Source organism: Colletotrichum jinshuiense, chromosome 2 (genome assembly GCF_051148585.1).
Source record: "Colletotrichum jinshuiense chromosome 2, complete sequence".
Taxonomy (NCBI): Eukaryota; Fungi; Ascomycota; class Sordariomycetes; order Glomerellales; family Glomerellaceae; genus Colletotrichum; species Colletotrichum jinshuiense.
In genome coordinates this window covers 807,456-828,554 of record NC_139309.1, presented here as the reverse complement: position 1 = coordinate 828,554, position 21,099 = coordinate 807,456, and the positions used below count along the sequence as shown (strand labels likewise).

Below are 21,099 nucleotides of genomic sequence, written 5' to 3'. Positions count from 1 at the left end.
GATGACATGCGAGACTGATTTGATCTGGATCATTCTATGTTCGAAGCTAGATGGGCTTTGCCGAGATGTTCGATAATACAATGTCAAATGATGTAATTTACCTTACCTTATACACTGGCCACAGGCAATGCAGTCAGTCTCCCGTGTCCGACGCACGCTGTTTTGTTCAGATACAGCACCAAGACATCTTTCGGCTACCATCCAGACAGCAAAGCGATACTTCCAATATACTTGTCCATTAAGTAGACATTAATGTTCAGGCACGCCAGTCTGTTGTCATGTTCCACGTCCCCCATCCAGTCTGCTGCCAGCTGTACACCATCACCCATCACCAGCAATTGTGCCTCCTCTCAGAGCGCAATGATACATACGGAAGGCTAGAAAAGAACGATGTTTCAACAGCCACACACACACCTGCATAAATCATGCATATTTGCGATAATATCCTGTCTGCAAACGGGTTATGGCGTTGGCATTGCTCGTTTCTCTCAGACACTCCCTCCTGCCATTCGTATTATTCATTCTTTCTGACCTTCGTTTCCCAGTAAAGACATGCTCCATTCAGATCTTAACTCAGTCGATGCCAAATTGAACTTCCTTCTTAATGCTCACCGAAATACTTCAGAATTGTAGTGGTAGTGAAATCACACAGGGTTACGGAGGCGTGTATGCATATAGGAATCCTTTCCTAAATGCTTGGAAGTTCCTTTGGGGCGCTTTCAACCAGCCTAACGCTGCTCAGAAGTGCTTGATGCTCTTGGGTCACTTCCGATACATGTTCAGAAACCTATTACCATACTTATACTACTATAATACTGGCTATTCGTCATTGCTCTGTGATATTTCATGTTTTGATGTTCAATACGCAGGAGGGAAGATGTTGCCGAGGTAATTTTAGTTATAGGGATAGGTGGTCTGGAAGTGGGTCCTCGAAATATGGAGATTTCACGAAGTCGACACTAGGCAGAGTTCCCAAGGCTACGCGTTTGTGACCGGTTTCTCTTTTTCGCCTTCTCCAGGAAATGCGTGATACTAGAACACCTCTCATCCCTTTCCCAAATAACTCGGACCTTTCTTTAGTTCGTTATCCGAATCTTGAGCATACCACATACCGGCCAACATGAACGACTCGATGTCCCCTAATGCCCAGGAGACTTTCGTTCAACACATGCGAAGGTGGCTCCTAACTTGCGATAGTCAGCATACATGTGCCGCTTTAAATCCAGGGAGGTCTTCATGGCTTGTAGATACAAGGGAATACTGCATTGTACCTGGGTATAGCATAGGCGATTATGTTGCTCTCAGCTACACCTGGCAAGACAGCACAACGCCGAAGGATAAGGAGCCCTTTCGATTGCTCGAAAGCAACAGGGGAATCTTGACCCAACCTGGTGCATTGCGCCACAATGATCAATTTTCGTTGCCCAAGGTTATTCTCGACGCCTTGGAATTGACAAATCTAGTTGGTCAGAGATATCTCTGGGTGGATCGACTGTGCATCATCCAAGACCAAGAGACCGCAACCATGTCTGAGGTAATGCGTATGGACCAGATCTACTCAGGAGCCTACGAGACAATAGTTGCGGCAGCGAAATACGGGCTCTTCGACTCACTGAAAGCTACCCCGAGTGACCCCGAATTCACGTGTAAACAGAACTTCATGGACAATTACGCAAGTGACGATTGGGTCAAAACACGGCAAATCCAGTACCACTATATATCACTCTCTCAGTCAGCATGGGCGCAGAGAGCTTGGGCATATCAGTAATCAATCCTCAGCAAACGCGCCATCTTTTTCTCTGGCGGCACAGCTTTCTGGCAGTGCGAATGCACAGTCTGGGACATGCGTTATCTTTCTTTGAGAATGCTTACCAAAAATAACTCCTCGGCCATATCGACTGCCATGTCAAATTTGACGCTTACAAGGCGGTTTTCAGTACCGTCCTATCCTGATTTCGGTCTCTACATGGACCTGATCTGCCCGTACAACGGACGCCAATTCACAGACGAGAAAGATGGTCTTTCAGCATGCTTGGGTGTTCTAAATCGGCTGGCTCCGTCTTTCCCGGGTGGTTTTCTGTATGGTTTACCGACAATGTTTCTCGACTATGCACTTCTATGGCAGCGGCTGAAAAGTTGCTACAGAAGAACCAGCCCATCTACGAACGCCCGTCCCCTTCCGTCCTGGGCATGGTGCGGATGGCAGTGTTTCGTGGATCCTTGGAGTTTCCAAGCTAGCTTTTGTCTTGACAAGAACGATTATTTGCGGAAGCGGAAGGCTGGCTCCTGGAAAATACGGAACCTTGTCACTTGGGAAGTCGGTTCCAATCGGGTCGACAAGGTCGCCCAGCAGTCCTCAAGTACACTTACCGAATCCTCATGCTTGGACGTTGAACAAACGGCAGCGAACATGTCCACGCCAAGCGGCAAGCTTACTCCAAGCAACGGCATCTATACCGACATACAGCCAACATTATTGTCCTGTCAGACAGAACATGCATATTTCCTTCCGGCAGCAACCCTAAAGATTGTGGAATTTCCATGGATTCGGCACTACGCGGGCCTTAGAATCGCATTCGTGGACCCTGTTCTAAACGAAAAGAATTTAATCAGTTTGTCAAAGGTTATGGTTCTGCAAGATCGAGAGAGGGTGTTTTCTGGTCTGCTCCGATTTACGGGGAATGCGGAGTGTAAGCGAGGCACACCAATGGAACTCGTCGCGATCTCAGAGGGCAGTGCGAGTCGCAAGGACATGGCAATGTGCTTCGAGGAAAAGGTCTTCCGGAAAAGTCGATTTCGCGACGCTGCCCCATTTCACGCCGAATTTGACCGCAACGGATGGTGGACCAGTATGTCAGATCATTTATCTGGCTACGACCCGCACAACTATAAAGTTATTACTGAAGGGGAGTATGAGGAGAATCTAATGTTCCCGTTGGAGAGTCCGGATGATAGGGCAATCTACGAGTTCTACAACGTTCTATGGGTGCAAAGGGGAGAAGACGGAATTGGGCACAGGGTAGGTTGTGGACGGGTATTCCAGGACCGTTGGAGGCAAAATGAACCGAAAAAGGTGAGGGTTACTCTGGGCTAGCCTGTATTAGATATGCCTCCATGCCCGGAAATCACAGTGATAGAGGACACCTCTCAAGTTTTAGTAGTCATTAGTCTCTTCGCACGAAGGACTTAAAAAGGACCGAACTTCGCAGAGCCCTGTGAGTGTGGCAATATAATTACGTCGCCTGGCAAACTCACCTTAGATATCGCCTTAGAGGCAATGGCCGGACCATCTTCAACTCTACTGGGCTGTGAGACATGGCATCTCACAGGAACCAATCCGCTCCCTCATACCATCATCTCGCTTTAGCAGGGTGAGTAGATACTCAGGGCGACCAGATGCGGAAGCACCAAAGATACTTTAGGCCGAAGCCCAAGCTGTTTCGCCCGTCGAGGAATAAGTAGAGCTTGTGCTTTCGCCCGCCACTCATTGAGGTTTATCTTTCTGACAAAAGAGTACCGCCGTTTGTTCTGTTCAGAGACAACATGTGTTCGGGCGGAAGGAGTAGGCTCATATCGGCGGCTCGAGCATTGTTTACTACAGTCCCATTCCTGCTTCTCAGTTGCCCAAACCACGCAGTCCTCGTAATTGCCTTCTTCGTTATCCTGGTTCTCGCCCTTGTCTTCGGGACCTCGTCGCTCTCTCGGAACGTCTCGTGACAAGAGGATACTGCTTTCAAGATAGTCAAAGGTCTTGTGGGCGGCGGTGCCATAAGGCAGGGTTTTCGGCTGCTCAACGCGGCCCCGCAGCATTGATGATTGACACAAGGGGTTTGTCATCCATCTTTGACATGGTAGGGACACTAAGAGCCTTGCAAAGGGCGGTGTCAACCTCCAGTGTTGACCGTTCTGGTAGAGAATCAGACACCTGAATTGGAGGGGCATCGATTGAGGTAAGAACCACTTAGCCTATTATGGACTAGTATCTTTACTCAGGATAGTTCGGGGTTTCTAGCAAACGAACTCATTTTCTAAGGTGCACATGAGACTGGAAAACGGGGAAACCTTCTGATAATTGCATAATAGCAAATGAACACGTCTGATGCTAGACTTGGTGAAAGGCAGTGAGGCATTCCATGTAACGTTCATTGCATAACTACCAGATCGTAATATAGGCACTCTGAGGGAAATTGCAACAGGACGGCCCATTGCACCACAAGCTATATCAGCCTTGTTAATTGCTCTTCCACAGACTTATGCCTCCCTCCCTACTCCCTACGGTTCACCAATTACTTTATTGGCCCACGCCAACTAAGCACCTCTTGCAGAAAGATCAAGGTTAGTTTCACACCCCCGGGTACCCAATACATCTATCTGCTCTTTGATACACCTTCAATTTTGATTAAATGAACTTTGGAGCATCTCTGGTCCGGTATCAAGGTTATTTGAAAAAGCAATTTTCTTTTCATCCTGTCACAGATTCCATTGCTTTTTGCCCTGTTGACCATATTTCAGGCCTCCATGTTAAGTGAACTGTCCAGGAACGGATAACTGAACTATGTTTGGGACGGCTAACCTTTACAACGTCGGCCGATGAACAACCACGGACTACCGTCAAAGGCACGAGAACTTTTGAACCAAAATTTCAAGTAAACTGCTGCTGTGTTTTAGAGAGAAATGGGTTTGATACCTCGTTGATTCTGCTATAATAGAGGGGACCGAGTGTGATCCAGACCTCAACCTCATGCTCACCCATCCTCCATGTTTTGTCATGCACCCCAGGCTGGATTTGATAATGCTTCTAGTAATTTTCTTCTAGATGAGATAAATTTTGCTGAACTCTTGATAATTTCGACTGGGATCCAGCTGGAAGTCCTTTCAGCTTATGACCCGGTAGGTGAATGCATAATACTCCAATTCCTAAGCATTGGCCTCAACCGAGGCAGCGGCACATGCTGCTCCGTGCATCTCCACACACCCGATCATGGTGTCCAGCGTATCCCAGACAAACTTCATTACGTGCATGCGTCTCAAAAGTAAGCTGTGGTCAGCACGCCAAGCCTTGTGGCGCCATTCAACGCAGTCATAACAAGATCTTTATTGGACGATGCACTCTGATCCAACGTGGAGAGCTGGGATGGGGTTGTCTGATGTTTGTCAGGGACGCGAGGCTTGCTCGTAGCTCGCTTTCTCTACATTAGTTTCAAGAAAATTACCAACCTGCCGTTCAATTTGCTGCATCGGGTAATCTCAGGGGCTGCAGCCAGAACAGATTGTTTATGTGCCGTGCCAAGCCACTACGGCTTGAATTACCGACGTGTCACAACAGCTGCCGGACAGTTTCACTCAAAACATTGGGAGACAACATGGCGGACTCAGAACAGATCTAATTGACGCGTCTAAGACTCGTATATACACTGACGATGCTTTTTTGAACGGGTTGCCTCCAGCCGAAGCTCATTCCCAAGGTCAAAATGCCGAGGAAAGATCGTCGAGGCCAACAGGGATATACAGTGAATAAGAAAAAAATTGTTTGCCCGTAAAAATCTTGCAAGTGCAGATCATAAGCGGGCATAAAGCGTTCCCTCCAAGGGGCTCAACCTCCCCCCAATCGTTTGCAATCGGACAGGCCTGCCGTCTATCTTTGCGCTGATGTTTATTCTCGCATCATAGACCCGTGATCCCATGGAACCATTTAGTCGACAATGAAGAGGTCGCGGGCGTGGCTGCGGCGCTTCGCGGCGGTGTACAGAGCAGGGCCGGGAATGGGGTAGCTGGTGGCACCACTGTAGATGTCGAAGATGACGCCCTTGTCCTTGGCAGTGTACAGGCTGGTGCCAGCAACACCGGTAGGGTTGGCAGAGCCGCCGCCAGAGACCTCGAGGTTGATGCACTGGGGGTAGAACTGCGCACCGTTCTCCTGGCCGGCGCTGTGGAGAGCAATGATCTCGTGGCGCAGGACGTAGTTGCCAGCGGCAATGTCGCTGGGGATAGTGATATCCCACGTGAGGCCGTTGTTCAGGAGCTCGTCGGCGGCCCAGCTGGTGCCGGTCAGACCCTTCTCGGCGATCTTGAAGAACTTGAGATCAGCCTTGGTGGCGCTGGAACAGTCACCACTGCACTTGGCGAGGTAGTCGATGACGGGGCCCTTGTGAGACGCAGGCCAGGTGTTCCAGGTAACGGAGATCTTGTCACCGGCGGCGACCTTGACGCTGGACTTTCCGGGAGTGGCAGACTTGTGGCAGATGATGTCGGCGTTGCCGGTGGCGTCAGGGGCAACGAATCCAAGGTCCTCTGTCTCAACCGTTAGCATACCATTCCACCCAGCATTCGATAATCTTTACTTACGCTGCTCTGCAGCCCAACCTGGCACATCAGGGGGCGAGGACTGGTAGGGTGCCGACGTGGGGTTGTAGTTGTCGATGGACTGGCCGCCAGCGGTGATCTTCTCGACGAAGCCGTGGGCAGAGACGGCAGAGGCGCCGATCAGAGCGGAGAGGAAGGCCTTGGTGTACATCTTGATGGTAGGTGAGGTGAAAATGGGTATTTTGGATGCGAAGAGAATGAATGAATAGCTCACAGAGCAATGAATGAATGAGATCAAAGAAAGGTAGGAGTTGGAGGGCAATGCAGGTGAAGTGAAGGACGAAGTGGGAAGCTTGGATGAGAAAGATGGAAAGCCGCCGGCTGGATGGCTTTTCTTATACTCACTTCCATCGTCTGTCGAGCCATAAGTTCAGACGTTGGGCCTCCCACGTCGTGGATTCATGGGCCGTCATCCCGTCCCGTCTCCTGACCCCTGAGCTCCAGTCTCTTCCATCTTCTGTGAAAGGAAAGTTGAGGGCCTTGTTCCGACGAATAATGGAGTATCTCTGTCCATACACGTGGGCCCGGACCACTGATGTTGACCACAAAACAATTTATTTCCCACGGGAGGTGCTTGGCGGGATCGACGGTCGGTGGTATCGGGGCCGGGGTTGTGGTTGGGCGAGTCATCGGAACCGCCTGCGGACAACCGCGTTTGTGGGAACAAGACAGCTCATGATCCGAATCTGGACCAGTCCACCATACCTGGATGGATCCCGAAAGGTGCGGCATGAGACCAGGCGGCAGTCGGAGTGGTGTAGTTGACCGGGGAGTCCGCATGGTCAGCCCCTCGACGCTTCAAGTTGAGCGCTGGGTAACGCCTTGTGCAAGCAGCGGCCCCGACCAGCGGCAATCGAAACTCAAGGAGGCGCCGCATCTAAACTTCCATTCCTTGGTCGAATCATCTATTGGTGTCGTACCAAGTTTTGGCATTACGTTTTATCTTGTATGCCTTTACAGGCTGACAGATTGATGAGTCTCGCGACAGCGTGTGCACACGGCACCTCCCATCCAGTCCCATGCGAACGGCTTGCAACCTGGTCATCAAGTGCCGGGAGAGCAGCAATGGCAGAAAATCTGGGGGTGACTGAGGCGATCGGCATTCGTTGATGCATGACGCACGAGACAAGGCCGGGCGCCCGGGGCTCATTGACAAAAACGGTTGTCCACCCGCGGAGGATTGCTCCGCCTGGCCCTTTTTGGTGAGCCATGGGCAAGGCGAAGACCAAATACAAAGGAATCAGTGGGAAATCCAATCTCTGAACGCCGGGTTGTTGACCCGCGTTCCTGGCGAAACCATGGCGTTCCAGGGCCTCGTCATCCGCACGCAACTCGACCCGAGGTACGCCACCAACCGATGGGTCCTGAAACACGACAGAGACAGGCCTGTCCTTGCTCATCGGAGTCCAGTCGAGCACGGGAGGACAGAACTTTAATTAATGTTATTCTTAGTCCGGCCCTTATAGGTCCTAGCTCCCTGGGCAGCCCACGTTCAGCAATCAATTCGGATGCAGGCGGGCGGGCCACAACTCCAGCCCCAATTCAGATGAAAAGGGATGAAACAAAAGCGGCGAAAAAGCGGCGAAAAACAAACCAGTGCCCCCGAGGTAATGTCATGACATCAAAGTTCATTCAAAATTCTTATGCTTAAAAACTTGGGCGTGGAGATTTATGAAGTAAAATTCAAAATACTTTCTTGGTTTTTTTTCCCGGGTTCTTGCCGCCCCTTTCTGGTCCACTGTAAACGGATGCAGCTTACCAAGCACTAGAAGAGTGTTGCTGCGCGACTTGTTCGCGACAATTACAAGTCTAAGAGAACCAGGCCTGGCAATGTTTATTGTCATCATCATTAAAGCCAAGTGAACTCGGTGTTGAAAAAACCCCGTCGGCGCGACACCGTCCGCCTAATGTGACTTAAGCCCTGGTTGGCAACTGTCCCATTGGTTGTGGAACACTTCTGCTTGCGCCTATTGCAAGGGCATGTAGGCATAACGCGACCATTCCATGGTACCATCCACTTTCTACACGGTGCTTCCGATCACTTAGTAACCCCTCCGCTAATGCCTAGAAGCATGGCGCAACTCCGCCAAGCATCACGCATAGTGCGCATTGGGGCTTTCCCAGCGACCCTTGGTTGCCTGCCATCGCTTGATCCTGCCACGAGTTTCTCACTCTAAACTCAGCCTTGCTACATTTAACTTTTCCATAGGCCAAGATATTACTAACGGTGCAGCTCCTGCCTATTTGGGACTTCTTTTCAATACTAATGCGAAGTCTGGGGGACGAGTCATTCCTATAGTGCCAAGCGGCCAATTCTTCAAGGAATTGGAAATATTTCACCGAGTTACTATTTTGTAAACCTGCGGAGTACAGTTGCAGTCGAGGAAGAGATGTGTCTACGGAAAAACATTGCCGAGCTACTCAAGGGGTTGGAAATGTTGAGCGATAAATACTCCGTAAAATGGCCCGAGGTACATAGACCCGGCCTGCTGATTCTCAGAGAGTGTTCGGATAACCAAAGCAGAATGGCACAATCAGTTAGACAATCAGTTCAGGCCATTTTAATTTTACTACCTATGGCTCGGAATACAGCAGCGTAGTCAAGATCGCTAAGATCGTTCTCGGCTATGATTTGGCGATGGTTCGGCCCGAGAGACGACTCTTAGTACCCAACAGATGTTTCCTTAACATCCCCATACCAGCCCCGATCATTCTCGACGAACCGGTTACTCTCTTGCTGCCGCTAGGGGTGAGCGAGATATTTAGCAGTTGGCGTAGATGGCTGGACAGAAAAGTCAGTGATCGGCCAATAATAGATGCAAGCCCTCAACGGTCAGGCAACTTACACTGAGCAAAGAGAGTGTAGGTGTCAGCGTGGTTCAAGTTCTGGGCAGCGCTCAAGCTGCGGACGAAGTTGTAGCCGTATCCGCCGTAGTCGGAGGTTCCCCTGATCTGGGTAAGGTGGGTCATCTCGTGAACAATCCTATACAGGTCAGCATCGGTCTGATATAGTGGGGGCTTGGTGTCCTACGTGGTCTGCTGGTCCTGGGCGTGGCAAGTTCCGGAGGCGGCGGCCAAGTTGTTGAAGAAGTAAGGGCAGTTGACCATGTAGCTCTGGGACGGGAGGGTGTAGGCAATCACGTTGCTGCTGCAGGCGCCGTAGACATCGGTGCAGAACTGGCGAGATACACCGGAGGTGGTACTGCCGCACTCAGAGACAATACGGCCGAAGACGGTAGCAACGGTGTTGCGGGTGGCAGTGGTAGAGCTCTTGAAGTACTCTGTCATCCGGGCGGCCGGGCCGGAGGCGGCAGCCTGCGAGGCAGCGACGGCAAGGGAACGGCATCGGCTAATGGCGTTTACCTATTCAAAAGCGTCAGCACAAGTGAAAGTAAAACGAGTCACATCTCCCAGAAGCGTGTGCATGTTGAATGTCGGGCACAAGAATCCCGGGAAATTTCCCCGGAAGCGGAACAAAGGGATGGACCCACAGTAGCGGTGCGGCGGGTACCGGTGCAGTCGCTCTGGACAGCGGTGCGCTTGGCTAGGAAAGAGGCGCGGACGGAGGCGGCCTCCTCGCCGTTGATTTCGGTGTGGACGCTGTTGCTGGAGAAGGGAACAGAGCCAGCGATCTCGGTCGAGTCGGCATCGGCGTACAGGAAAGCACCCTGGGTGACGATGTCGACAGCACCGCCCTTGCTAAGGTCGTGGAGCTCAGCAGCGTCGAACTCGACCTCGAAAGTCTCACCAGCAGCGACGACTTGGAAAGCCTCCTCGGTCAAGCCGGTCGTGGCGATCTGAAGGCGGATGCCGTCGAAGTCAATCTTGTTGCCTGTGTTTAAAATCAGCACCCATGTTCTAACCCTGGATTGGAAGGGAGCAAGTACCAGCAGCGAAGACCTCAACCTTCTCAACCGGGGAGTTGTCGAGGATGGTGCCAGTCTTGAAGAGCTTGATGGCAGAGTCACCAGTGTTGGTGAGGACAGCCTTCACACCAGAGTTGCCAACGGCCTCGAGCTTGACATCGAGAGGAGAAGTGTCGCGCTTGGCCATGTCAACATTGACAGCGCTGGCGAGAGTGGCCAGGAGGGAAACACCGATGGAGAACTTCATCGTGAAAACAAGAACCGGGAGGCAAGATCTGAGGCTAGTGAGGATGTTGTGAGTTGTGGGCGATGAGACAAGATAAGTTCTTGAAACTCGAAGGATGGTCAACGTATCTTTATACTAGTTTCTTTGACGACGGATATCTCATGATCTATAGACTGCCTCTTGATCTACGCGAGAAGATACACACACCCAAAGTCCTATGGTGAACGAGCTAGTGAGAAAAAGGAAGATGCGCTGTCGCCCAGAACGCCTAGACGGCCTTTGGGTGGCAGCATGGAAGGTAGGTCGTGCAGACCCAACCAGTGCCAAGGTAGCTAATATCAACACGGATGGTCTTTAAGGTTAACTGCAACCGCTCATCAGATAGGCACAGCAGAATCTGGGCATTGTGATTGCTTCGGACATATCTTCCCACGCTGTCACGTACGGGTGGGTACACCCAGATCCGGTACCGAAGCGGCTGCAACATTGCGATTGAGTGTTGAAGTATGAAGAGAATTCTTGCACCGTAGTCGGTAGGATGTACGATGATGTTACTCTGCAATGAAGCCTCAGAGCATCGCGTTCCAAAGACAGTAGACTGGCAGTGGAATTCTCCTCAAAAAGAAAAATACAAATATCAAGAAACGGCGTGAAACCGCCACCTCGCCATAAATTGGGCACCTAGGGCGGCACTGATCGAGAACCCCAGACGGACCCGGCCGTCGCCGCCATGACTTGCGATCAGTAATCTTCGGGGTCAGGGGCTCATCACAGTCGGTAGTCCATTATGAGATGCAATTAACCAATTGGGTTCAACCAATATTCTAACCGAAGTTGGTGATCCCGGATGCCCAGAGTCAACATTAAGCAACAATTGCCAATGGGATATTGCCAAAAACTGGATACTAAGCTGCCGCCAAGTCCACAAGCCGGAGACTAGCTCGAGAGAGGAAGGAGGCAAATAAGAATGAAACGCCTTTTCCTCTGCCGAGATCTTGTTTCTTCTCAGCACAAGCTTGTTAAAGGGTAATCGGCTAGCTAGGATTCTTGGATTGACAAGTGGCTCGAGCGATAAGGAGGGACAATATGCAAGTGTATGACATGTTGAGAGATAGGTCGTTGTGTAGCGGAGCCCGCTACCTTTGAGACATCCGCCTAGCATTACATTCGCTTAAAAAGGTTATGTCAAGGTTAACCCGAATAGGTAGCTGCAAATGCGCGATCGGTAGGCTCGGTACCTTAAAGACAATAAGGTAGCTTTACCGAAAAAACAACGACGTGCATTATATATAAGCGCATTAGGGACACAGCCTGACAGAGACCTGAAGTTATCTCAGATTGGGCCTCAGAATTGATGGGCGTCTTGACTGTGTGAGCGTGACTGTGTGAGCGCAGTCCATGAGAGAAAACCTTAAAACAACCCCGCAAAAAAATACACCATGTTGAGGTATTCACCGTCATTCGGGGCTGAACCAAAAGACCTTCCCTCTTCGGTCCGGATTGGAAAGGCACAGCAACCTAATCGGACTAGAATCTAGGCGCGACATGGCTCGTATCCGTAGTAGATACTGCAGCTCACGTCTTGTTGCTTCTTGGCACCCTCTTGGCAATAAATACATCCGCAACCGCCCTCCCAGTTGCCACTCTCCCCGCAATCATTCCCTTGCCCAAAGTGCCAAGCTCAACGCTGCCAAGGGCTTCTGGATGCTTATTGTCTTTTTCAGCCGTATTTCCCGCGTTGCCGCCCCTCTGTGACGTCTTGAGTTGCTTTCGTGCATCGGGGATGACTATCGAAAGAAGCAGGTCTTTTTCAAACGTTCAAGCTTCGAAGTGTGATATTTTAGACTTGTACCACTTTAGCCGCGTGGTATGGATATGGTTCGAGCTGCCTTCAGCAGCCTGGTACTGATCTCTCGGATAAGCAGGCTTGGCCTCCGGGCAGGTTAAGCTTCATTCCGCTCGTGGCCTTTGACAAAGTATTGATCTGCAGATGAAACGACTGATAGTGATTTAGCGCTGCAGAATTGACCTCCCTAATTCGAAATGTGCAGATTTCTTATCCGGATTTAAGCTGCCATCAGTCAGCACATGAGTTTGCAGTGTGTGTCACTCACTTGGGACTACACAGTTGTCAAATATAGGCCAGAATGTACCTGAAAATTGACCCGATAGATATCATTCATTTTAATGTCATATGTGACAAAAGTCTGAACCTGTGTAATGCCATGGCCCTGCGCAGCGTGCTTCTCCACTGCTACTCCGAAACGACATAGCAAATAGTCACCCTGCTTTTAGGCTCACAACCTATTGGCCTAGCGGCTTTACGCAGCACAACCAGGGAAACGAGCATTTTAAATCACCCATGCAAATATTTTGTGACGGTAGCCTGCAGGGCAGTTGCTCTGCGTGTTCCTTGCTTTGAGCCATCGGTAGGATTGCTACGATTTGGCTGTGTGCGTAGGTTGTGGCATATACGGTATCCATCAGGTGAGACGATTCAAATGGCGTGTAGTGTCAAATGCAATCGTTTTGTGGCTTTTGATGAGGTCCAGCACTTGTTGAGCCGCAGCTGCAGCAGAATTGAGGGATGCTGGCATGCTACCTTGTCTGGTGATTGCTCAGCTCCCATTCGCTCTTTGCAAACAACCTGCGCTTGAGTCGACGAATCAGCTTATCAAACGCTCTTAACACATTTTTGTTGGAGGACCCAGCCAGAATACGAGGTCAGCATCAGCCGGCAGCCGGCCGCGGCAGCGGCCGCAGCAGCGGAACCCGGAGATTACATCTCCGGGCTACCAACAGTAATATCTTCACCACTGCTGCTGCCGCCAACCTTCCTACTTTCTCTTCTACACACCGATTTACAGCTTCCGAATATACCATATTGATATTCGGTGAGCTCCTACCTGTACAGATATCCTGTGATGTTAACAATTTTACTGGCTTAAATGTCTGTATTTTGGCCCGTCTTGCTGGCAAGTTTAGGTTCGGATAACCAAAACCTGTTGTTAATCACCTACCTTGTAGGTATTTGATCGTTTACCTTATAAAACACAAGGACAGATCAACTTTGTTAAATTTTTTAAAAGTCGTCGCAACATAATATTCAAGATCACATATCATCACATCTTCGCCGTTCATCCAATCTACTACATCTAACATCAGATCATATCTATACTCATGTCCAAAGTCATTGGTACGTCTTGCAAACTAATTTCGTTCTTCTTTCGGATTCACCTAGACGCTTTCTTCGTCGCACGCCGCATCATCCTTGACACTACGCGCCTTAAATTGGGCAGTGCCCAAAAACCTCAAAATGTTACAAGGCGCCCCAGTAACTTCTCAACACACCAAGTTTTCATACACCGACATGCGTAATTGAGGCCAGCCAAATTTTGGCCTCTCTACATTGCAGATATGTTCGTCACTCGAGATCCCCAAATTACGACAGACATTGTCATTCGATGCAGGAGCATAACCGGCAAAGAAACTGCGCTCTGGGCGAGCTCATAATCAGTATGTGAATTCGAATGAAGGGAGATGCGTCCTTTACCCCGAGCGCAGTGCTTGCGTCGGTGTCGCCAGCATCAAGTACCTAGGTACGTTGTTGCTATTGTTGGATGCGCTGCTATGGCTTAGGCCACCCACCCCGTAAAACCTCATCGGTGCACTCCGTATACCACAAGCTAGCGTTAGCGGGCATAGCGGGTTTTGTGCTTAGCCACGCTTTGCTTCAGCTTCTCCGTCGTAAATGATGTCACTTCGAGACATGCTGGAATTAAGGGATTTAAAAATGGCATGCTATTTTGCACGTTTTCTGATGGGTAGCTGCTGATCTGACCTCGGTCTCGGGTTCGGCAGAATCGAAAATGGCCGAAGTGGCTAGGGAAGTTCGGTGAGCAAATGAGCATCTTGCTTTGTCCTCGGAATAGCCCCACGACGGCTTGCGCTGTGGCTCCGACATGAGGAGTCGACGAGGGACATATTAGTCGCCGCGTCATGCACCCAGTGCTTTCAGGACTCAGCCATCTCTGTAGTCAGCGGTAGAGATGCCGCTGGGTTGTAAAAATTGTCAACTCTTAGACTAATTCGAGCTTTATGCCAACATGATCTACACGTACGCGGCCCTAGATGGGCCAATCCGTACGCGTGTAACGCTAGTCAACGACTTGTATCCGAATAACCCATTTGCAATTAGTATCCATCGAAGCATTTCGGCCTCTATATATTAAAGCATGAACTTCTCCTTTGAGCCTCTTACATTCTTCTAATCAGGATCATCGGCATTCATTCTTTAGTCACTAGATCTTAACAGTTTTCAGAACCATCTTCAATCTTTTCACAATGACGCGGAAAGCTGCAGCCGGCGCTGCACTCGTTCAGATGGCCAGCGCAGCCCTCTACGACAGCGTTATCCAGACACAGCATGGCCTTGTTCAGGGATATCCTGCATTCAACAGTACTCCTGCAAACATGTCCCTCACCAACTGGGCAGACATCACTGTTTGGAAGGGCATACCCTTCGCTGCAACCACCGCCGGCGAGAACCGCTTCAAGCCTCCCCAGCCTGCGACTGCATGGAACTCGACTCTTCAGGCCAAAGATTTTGGAAATGTCTGTCCTTCGGCCCTTGCCTTTGGCGCCGACGACTACACAGTCGACGAGGACTGCCTGAACCTCAACATCTGGAGCGCGGCCAACTCAACCGACGCCAAGCTGCCGGTCGTCATGTGGAGCTATCCCGCCGCCTCTACAGCCGCATTCCCTCTCTTCGACGGGGCTGGAATGGCCGACAAGGGCGTGGTGTTTGTCAACTACAACTACCGGACGGGATCTTTCGGGTGGCTCGCAACGCCTGAGCTCAACGAGGAGAGACTCGGTACCGCTGGATCCAACAGCTCCGGGAACTGGGGTATGTTGGACCAGTTCGCGGCCTTGACGTGGATCCAGGAGAACATTGCCCGCTTTGGCGGCGACCCGGACCACATCACCGTCATGGGCCAGTCCGCCGGCTCGGCGGCCACGTATCACATTCTCAACAGCCCCTTGCACGGCGTGAAAATCAAGGGCGCCATCATCGAAAGCGGCGTCCGCGACCCCCACGACCCTCTGTGCACCAGCTTGGCCGAGAACTACCGGACCCTGGACGTCAACCTGGAGACGGGGGCAAGATTCATGGCCTCCCTGAACTGCTCCGACATTGCATGCATGCGCAGCCTGCCGATGGATGACCTGGTCACCCAGTTCATGTCCACCGAGTTCGACTTCACGGCCACGCTGGACTACTACGCCATGCCCGACACTTATCTCAACACGCTGAAAATGGGCATCGCGCAGGACGTGCCCGTCATGACGGGCAACACACGCGACGAGAGCGGCGCGGAATACGGACTCAACATCACCCTGGCAACCTACCTCTCCAATCTCAACGAGACGTACACCAGCGCCTGGAAAGACGAGTTCTTCGCCGCCTACCCCGCCAACGACTCGGCCACTGCCTCGGCATCCTACAACGCGCAGTTCACCGACCGTTCCAAGGTGGGAACGTACTTCTGGTCGCAGCTGTGGAGCGCCAACGCCACATCGCCCGTGTACAACTACATCTGGGACCATGCCGTTCCGGGCCAGTCTCAAGGGGCGTACCACGAGAGCGAGATCAACTATGTGCTCAACAACCTGTACGGAACAGACTCGCCGTGGACCAGCCAGGATTACGAGATTGCCAGCACCATGAACCAGTACTGGATCAACTTCATCAAGAATGGAGACCCGAACGGCGACGGGCTGGTCAGCTGGGCGCCTGCGAGCGGCGACAATGCGACCGTCATGGAGGTTGGTGAGGGGTTTGGAGCCATTCCGATTGCGAAAGACAACCAGATTGAGTTGTTTACCCAGTGGTTTGATTCCCTAGTCACCTACTAAGGTGCACGGCAGAGTGTGCAAAGAGAAACATCGGCGACATATGAGTTTTAAGTAGGGTAGGCAAGAGTGGTGGGGAAAGCTGGCGAACTCGATCGGCAATCATGGGAAGAAAAGGTCAACAATACACATGAAAGAGAACATATGGCGCAACTGTTCCGGTGCTGGAAATGCCTGAAAATAGCCCAGGCGGACAAATTGTATATATTACAAAACTCCTTTAGGGAACATTCTAGTCGTGCACTCGTCCCAAACCTGAACGCCTACGAAAACCACATGATTCGCCACTCGGCATTGATACAAGTCCCAAGGGGATACAGCCCATTGGGAAGCCCCGCATTGTTCCGTTTTATTTTGGAAGTCTAAAAGGATGAGCCTCGGTGTTGAAGACAAATTCGTCCAAACTGATCAGGTCGTGAGGCGAAAAAATGAGATAGAAATATTTTAGCGTCTCAGAAAGCCAGAAACTCTGTAGAAAAAGATGCCGTCAGCGCTTACTTCACGTATTGCAAGGTCTGATCAACAAAAGTAAGCTTAAACGTACCTCCATGGAATCGGTTTTATGGGTCGTCTGGTCTGGGGGAACCGTCACGTCGGCAATAGCCGAGTTGGCAATATCAGTCTCCGTCGCCTTCATAATCGACTGAAACATGCGCCAGGCGATATCTTGCAAGTCTTCGCGGCCAGTCATCCTGTAGAGCAGAAATACGCTCTCGATGGCTTCAGGGCGGAGAATGTACTTTGGATCGCGAGCGTTCTTGAACCCCTTCTTCAACCTCTTGTCGCCCTCCTGTTCCCATCTCTCTTCGTTCCATTCACACTTTTCTGTTGTCGAGAAGCAGGCGATGAGATTGAAAATTTCGGGCATGACACCGGCGGGCATAGCGTCATAAGCCCAAGCGCAGCCGCGAGCCACACGGTCCCCGAGGTCGACATGCTCGTCAATAGCGAAGAGTTTGCCGCCCAGACCAAGCATTCCACCGACGAAACAAGACAGATGCTGGCCTTCGGAAACATGGTCAATCCTGTCGGCATGAACGTAAACGTCGCCGGCGAAGAGAATATCCGCATTGTCCTCTGTCATGGGTCGGAAAAGAAGATGTTGCTGCACGATCGTCATGGCGCCAACATACATCTTCTCGTATGACTTGTCCCGGCCGCCGAGAAGGACGTACATCTTGGGCAAGTACTCATATAGAGAGTCCGCAAGCGCGCCTAATGAGAAACTGTTGTCGGTATCGACTTTCTCGTCCTGAAAGTTGATCATCTTGGGCCACATTCCCGGGAGCCTGGACTGATATTGGGTGCGTTCAAGGAAACGGCTGATGCGATTGACAGCGTCAAAATACTTGATGTCGCCAGTGAGTTGCGAGAGTCGTGTGAACTCGAGGGACAACGAGGACGGAGAAGCCGATGGGTCGTGTGTACCCGCCAGCTGAGATCCTTCCTTCGCATCTTTGAAGTTGATCCAGAAGCCGGGAATGCGATTGGGAGTGTCGAATCCCATGTAGAGCATATCCCCCAGCTCCTTTGCCTTCTCCAGAAGGGCAACCTCGCCGCTGAGATCGTAGGCACTAAGGAGGCCACCGAGATGGCGGATAGTGGTCTCGAACATGTTTGCGCTCTGCTCGGTCGTATTGGTCCAGTCCAATTGGGCGGCAACTTCGGCAGCAGCATAGAATTCGTCGTGGAAGCCCATGATCCAGAGCGTATCCAGCGAGTCGACCAGCGACGCCGCCCACCCTCCAAACGTATCCTTCCCAGCCATGCTCACAGGCGTGAGCTCATCTCGGGTCCAAGCATAGCGCTTGTAGCTGTTGTAGCTCTTCTTGAAGGCGTCTCTGACAGCCTTTTGGCGTTTGGGCGCTTCGGGGTGCGGGTTTGCGACGCCGAAGTCGTGTTGGACGCGGGGGAGGCTGAGCGGTTTGCCTGTCGGAAGAGGCGCGAGGGGGGTCGAGACGGGATGGAAGACTTGGGCGGTCGACCAATTGAACGAGCTGGGACGGAACTGAACGTTGTGTTGCGGCAGCCCGGGCGCGGGCGTGGACGTGGACAGCTGGTACGGGTTGTAGAGTAGCAGCAGCGCGACGCAGGTCAAGGCGACGATGAGAGTGAAGCGCGGCGGGCGGCGAGCGAGAATCATGGTTTCGGATGCCTTACCCAAGAGGAGATTCTTCGAGATGAGATGTCCATCTTGCTTTTGGACAGAGGGGAGCGCCGGTTAGAAATGCAGTTGGTCAAGGTTGGCGAGCCTGTTAGAGGGCAGGGGTCTGGTGAAGCTTGACCACATCATGCAAAAGAGTGCATGGACGAAGGTATCTGTAATTGGCCCGTTGACGATCATGAACCGGCTTTTAGTGCAACGGGCGCTTAAACAAGCCAAAGACCCACCCAATGAGCAGGCTGGAGTATGACGGCCGGGTGGCTGCCGGGTTGCTACTAACAGATCGGCAAGGCAGCTTGCCTGCATTTCTGTTAAGGCTCAGGCCGCCGACTCAGACCAACTTAATTTCGACGCCGCACCCCTGCAGGCCCCACTCTGTTCAACCTGCTACCAACACACAGTGCGTGTTGTTTTTCTTCGATCCAACAACATGGCAAGCGTGTAAGACAGGTAGATAGATGTTGGTACTTGGCGATGAATATTGACCCCCTGGAAAACTCCTTCTTCGTTTAAGCGCCTGCAATGGAGTGGGGGGTTGGTTTCTGCCTTGCCTCCAACCGGTAATTAAGTATGCACTGCAACCCGCAGGTCCCAAGACCACGTTCTCCGCCTGTTTGCTTTTCGAACATCCCCCCGGAATCGAAGATCTTCGCTTTTGACGCTTCTCTCTGATATTCCGGCATGATCGCCAACCTCTATTTGTGAATGATTCCCGGCCATGTTACTCTGACCATGATTTGGCGTTTGGTCTGTATCGGGGCCAGTCTCGCACTCGCCTCGTGCGACTTTGAGCCTGTGGCCTTGCCGATCCAAGATGTCCAGGTCGACCCAGACATTCCCGACTCCTTTATGAGAGGAATCCCGGCGAAAATCGGGACGCCGGCACAAAATATTGTAATGCTGCCGTGGGCGTAAGTCTCGTTCCATTTTCAGTCGTCTTGGGCCGAACACCTGCAGATACTTAACGATCCATCTCAGTGAACTGAACAACACGTGGATTTACAACGAAACACCCAACTGCGACTCTTCCATCATCTGGAACGATAAAATATGCGAAATACGAAGAGGAAATCTGTTTCACACAGACGAGTCGACAACATTCAACAAATCTTCCGACATTGTTTCTGCTGGCGGTGCTCCAGAGGAGATCACAACTACCGGCACCGAAGCTGGGGCCAAGAAACTCATTTCCACAAGTTTGGGCGGAAGTGACCGCCTCGATGTCGGGGAGACAACCCTTGCGAGCACACCAATCGGTATTCCGACTTTGAGGTGGGATAATGGATATACCATGCTCCATGCCCTCGGGCTAGGAGCCAATTCCACCTACATTACCTCCCTTGCACAGGCTGGCCAACTTGGATCTCGAGTCTGGTCCATCTTCTGGGGTCGTATGTGGACCAGTAATAATATGGATGGTTCCGTCGTTTTGGGAGGCTACGACTCTGAGAAGGTCACTGGAAAGAACGTCACCCAGCGCCTGGATTACAGTGAATCGACAGGCTGCTGGACGGGAATGAAGGTAACGATCACCGATGTCCAGGTCAACTTCCGTGACGGCAATGACAAGAGCATCATGCCACTCAACACTGCTCTACAATGCTGCATTGTGCCTCATAGGCATCTTCTGTGGGAAGCACCGGGCAGCTTTGTAGACAGGTTCGAGAACGTGACGAATTCCAGGGACACTGGCGTCTCGTTCGGTCTTCATTGGTCCGCACGGTTATTCCAGTCAGAATCTGCGTAAGTACCTCCGTTTTGCCTTCGATATCCCCGCCGCCATCGTTTGTTATGATGATTTCCGTTCGTATCAGTCGAGCTAATACATTTGCAGTTTTGATGGCGACATAACATTCTTCCTGAGTTCCGGACTACAAGTCCGAGTACCAAACAACCAATACATTGTCCCCTTTGTTGACATCGAGCGGAACGGTTCACGAACAATAAGCACCACCCGAAAGGAACTGTTGTTCAACGGTCTATCAGACCAGCCCGCCACCCTTGGACGCTACTTCCTTACCGCGGCGTATTTGATGGTCGACCACGACGCTGAAACCTTTACTCTATGGCAAGCAAATCCTACAACTCGTAGCAACCTCGTCAAGGTTGCCAACGACGAGTCCAGATGTGGCGAGCCTCAGACTTCCCAACCGGCGGCAAACCCGACCGGTTCTCCGACCGACACTGCTAGTTCGGACAAACAGCCCGCATCCTCCGAAGGCCAAGTCGGACTCGGTACTGGGGTCATTGCAGGAATTGCGGCAGGCGGTGGCGTATTCCTTATTGGTGTCGGCTTGGGCTTGTTCTTCTTTTTGCGCTGGAAGAAGCGTAAGGCTGTGCAATCCCTTCCTCCGCCGTACAATCCCGATCCTGCCGTCCCACCCGAGGAACTCTACTCAAAATACCAACAAGGTTACCCGCAAGAAATCCAAGGCTCGCAAGGCTTTTACGTAAGCGAGCTCAGGGGGCAAGATCATCATGTGTATGAAATGGATGGCGGTCACCACCAGCGGAGATAGGAACACCCGGATGATGTAATAATGTATGATTTATGTAGAAAT

At 51.4% G+C, this 21,099-nt stretch overlaps 5 protein-coding genes across 5 annotated transcripts; 2 read left to right on the top strand and 3 right to left on the bottom strand.

Moving 5' to 3' along the window:
• Window positions 1-5,692: 5,692 nt before the first annotated feature.
• On the bottom strand, window positions 5,693-6,514 carry EsH8_II_000218 (lytic polysaccharide monooxygenase auxiliary activity family 9 protein; the record flags this gene model as incomplete). Its single annotated transcript, XM_083263516.1, has 2 exons — window positions 5,693-6,291; window positions 6,346-6,514. 2 exons carry the CDS (start codon window positions 6,512-6,514, stop codon window positions 5,693-5,695), a joined length of 768 nt encoding a protein of 255 aa, XP_083120838.1.
• Window positions 6,515-9,125: 2,611 nt separating this feature from the next.
• Window positions 9,126-10,476, bottom strand: EsH8_II_000217 (uncharacterized protein; the record flags this gene model as incomplete). Its single annotated transcript, XM_083263515.1, has 5 exons — window positions 9,126-9,145; window positions 9,210-9,346; window positions 9,395-9,726; window positions 9,855-10,195; window positions 10,251-10,476. The coding sequence occupies 5 exons, from the start codon at window positions 10,474-10,476 to the stop codon at window positions 9,126-9,128; spliced, it is 1,056 nt and encodes a 351-aa protein (XP_083120837.1).
• A 4,323-nt stretch (window positions 10,477-14,799) lies between these two features.
• On the top strand, window positions 14,800-16,377 carry EsH8_II_000216 (carboxylesterase/lipase family protein; the record flags this gene model as incomplete). Its single annotated transcript, XM_083263514.1, has 1 exon — window positions 14,800-16,377. The coding sequence occupies one exon, from the start codon at window positions 14,800-14,802 to the stop codon at window positions 16,375-16,377; it is 1,578 nt and encodes a 525-aa protein (XP_083120836.1).
• Window positions 16,378-16,723: 346 nt separating this feature from the next.
• On the bottom strand, window positions 16,724-18,517 carry EsH8_II_000215 (glycoside hydrolase family 47 protein; the record flags this gene model as incomplete). Its single annotated transcript, XM_083263513.1, has 2 exons — window positions 16,724-16,843; window positions 16,919-18,517. 2 exons carry the CDS (start codon window positions 18,515-18,517, stop codon window positions 16,724-16,726), a joined length of 1,719 nt encoding a protein of 572 aa, XP_083120835.1.
• A 753-nt stretch (window positions 18,518-19,270) lies between these two features.
• On the top strand, window positions 19,271-21,057 carry EsH8_II_000214 (uncharacterized protein; the record flags this gene model as incomplete). The annotated part of the gene is made up of 3 exons (XM_083263512.1): window positions 19,271-19,449; window positions 19,517-20,281; window positions 20,373-21,057. The coding sequence occupies 3 exons, from the start codon at window positions 19,271-19,273 to the stop codon at window positions 21,055-21,057; spliced, it is 1,629 nt and encodes a 542-aa protein (XP_083120834.1).
• Between the last annotated feature and the right edge of the window lie 42 nt (window positions 21,058-21,099).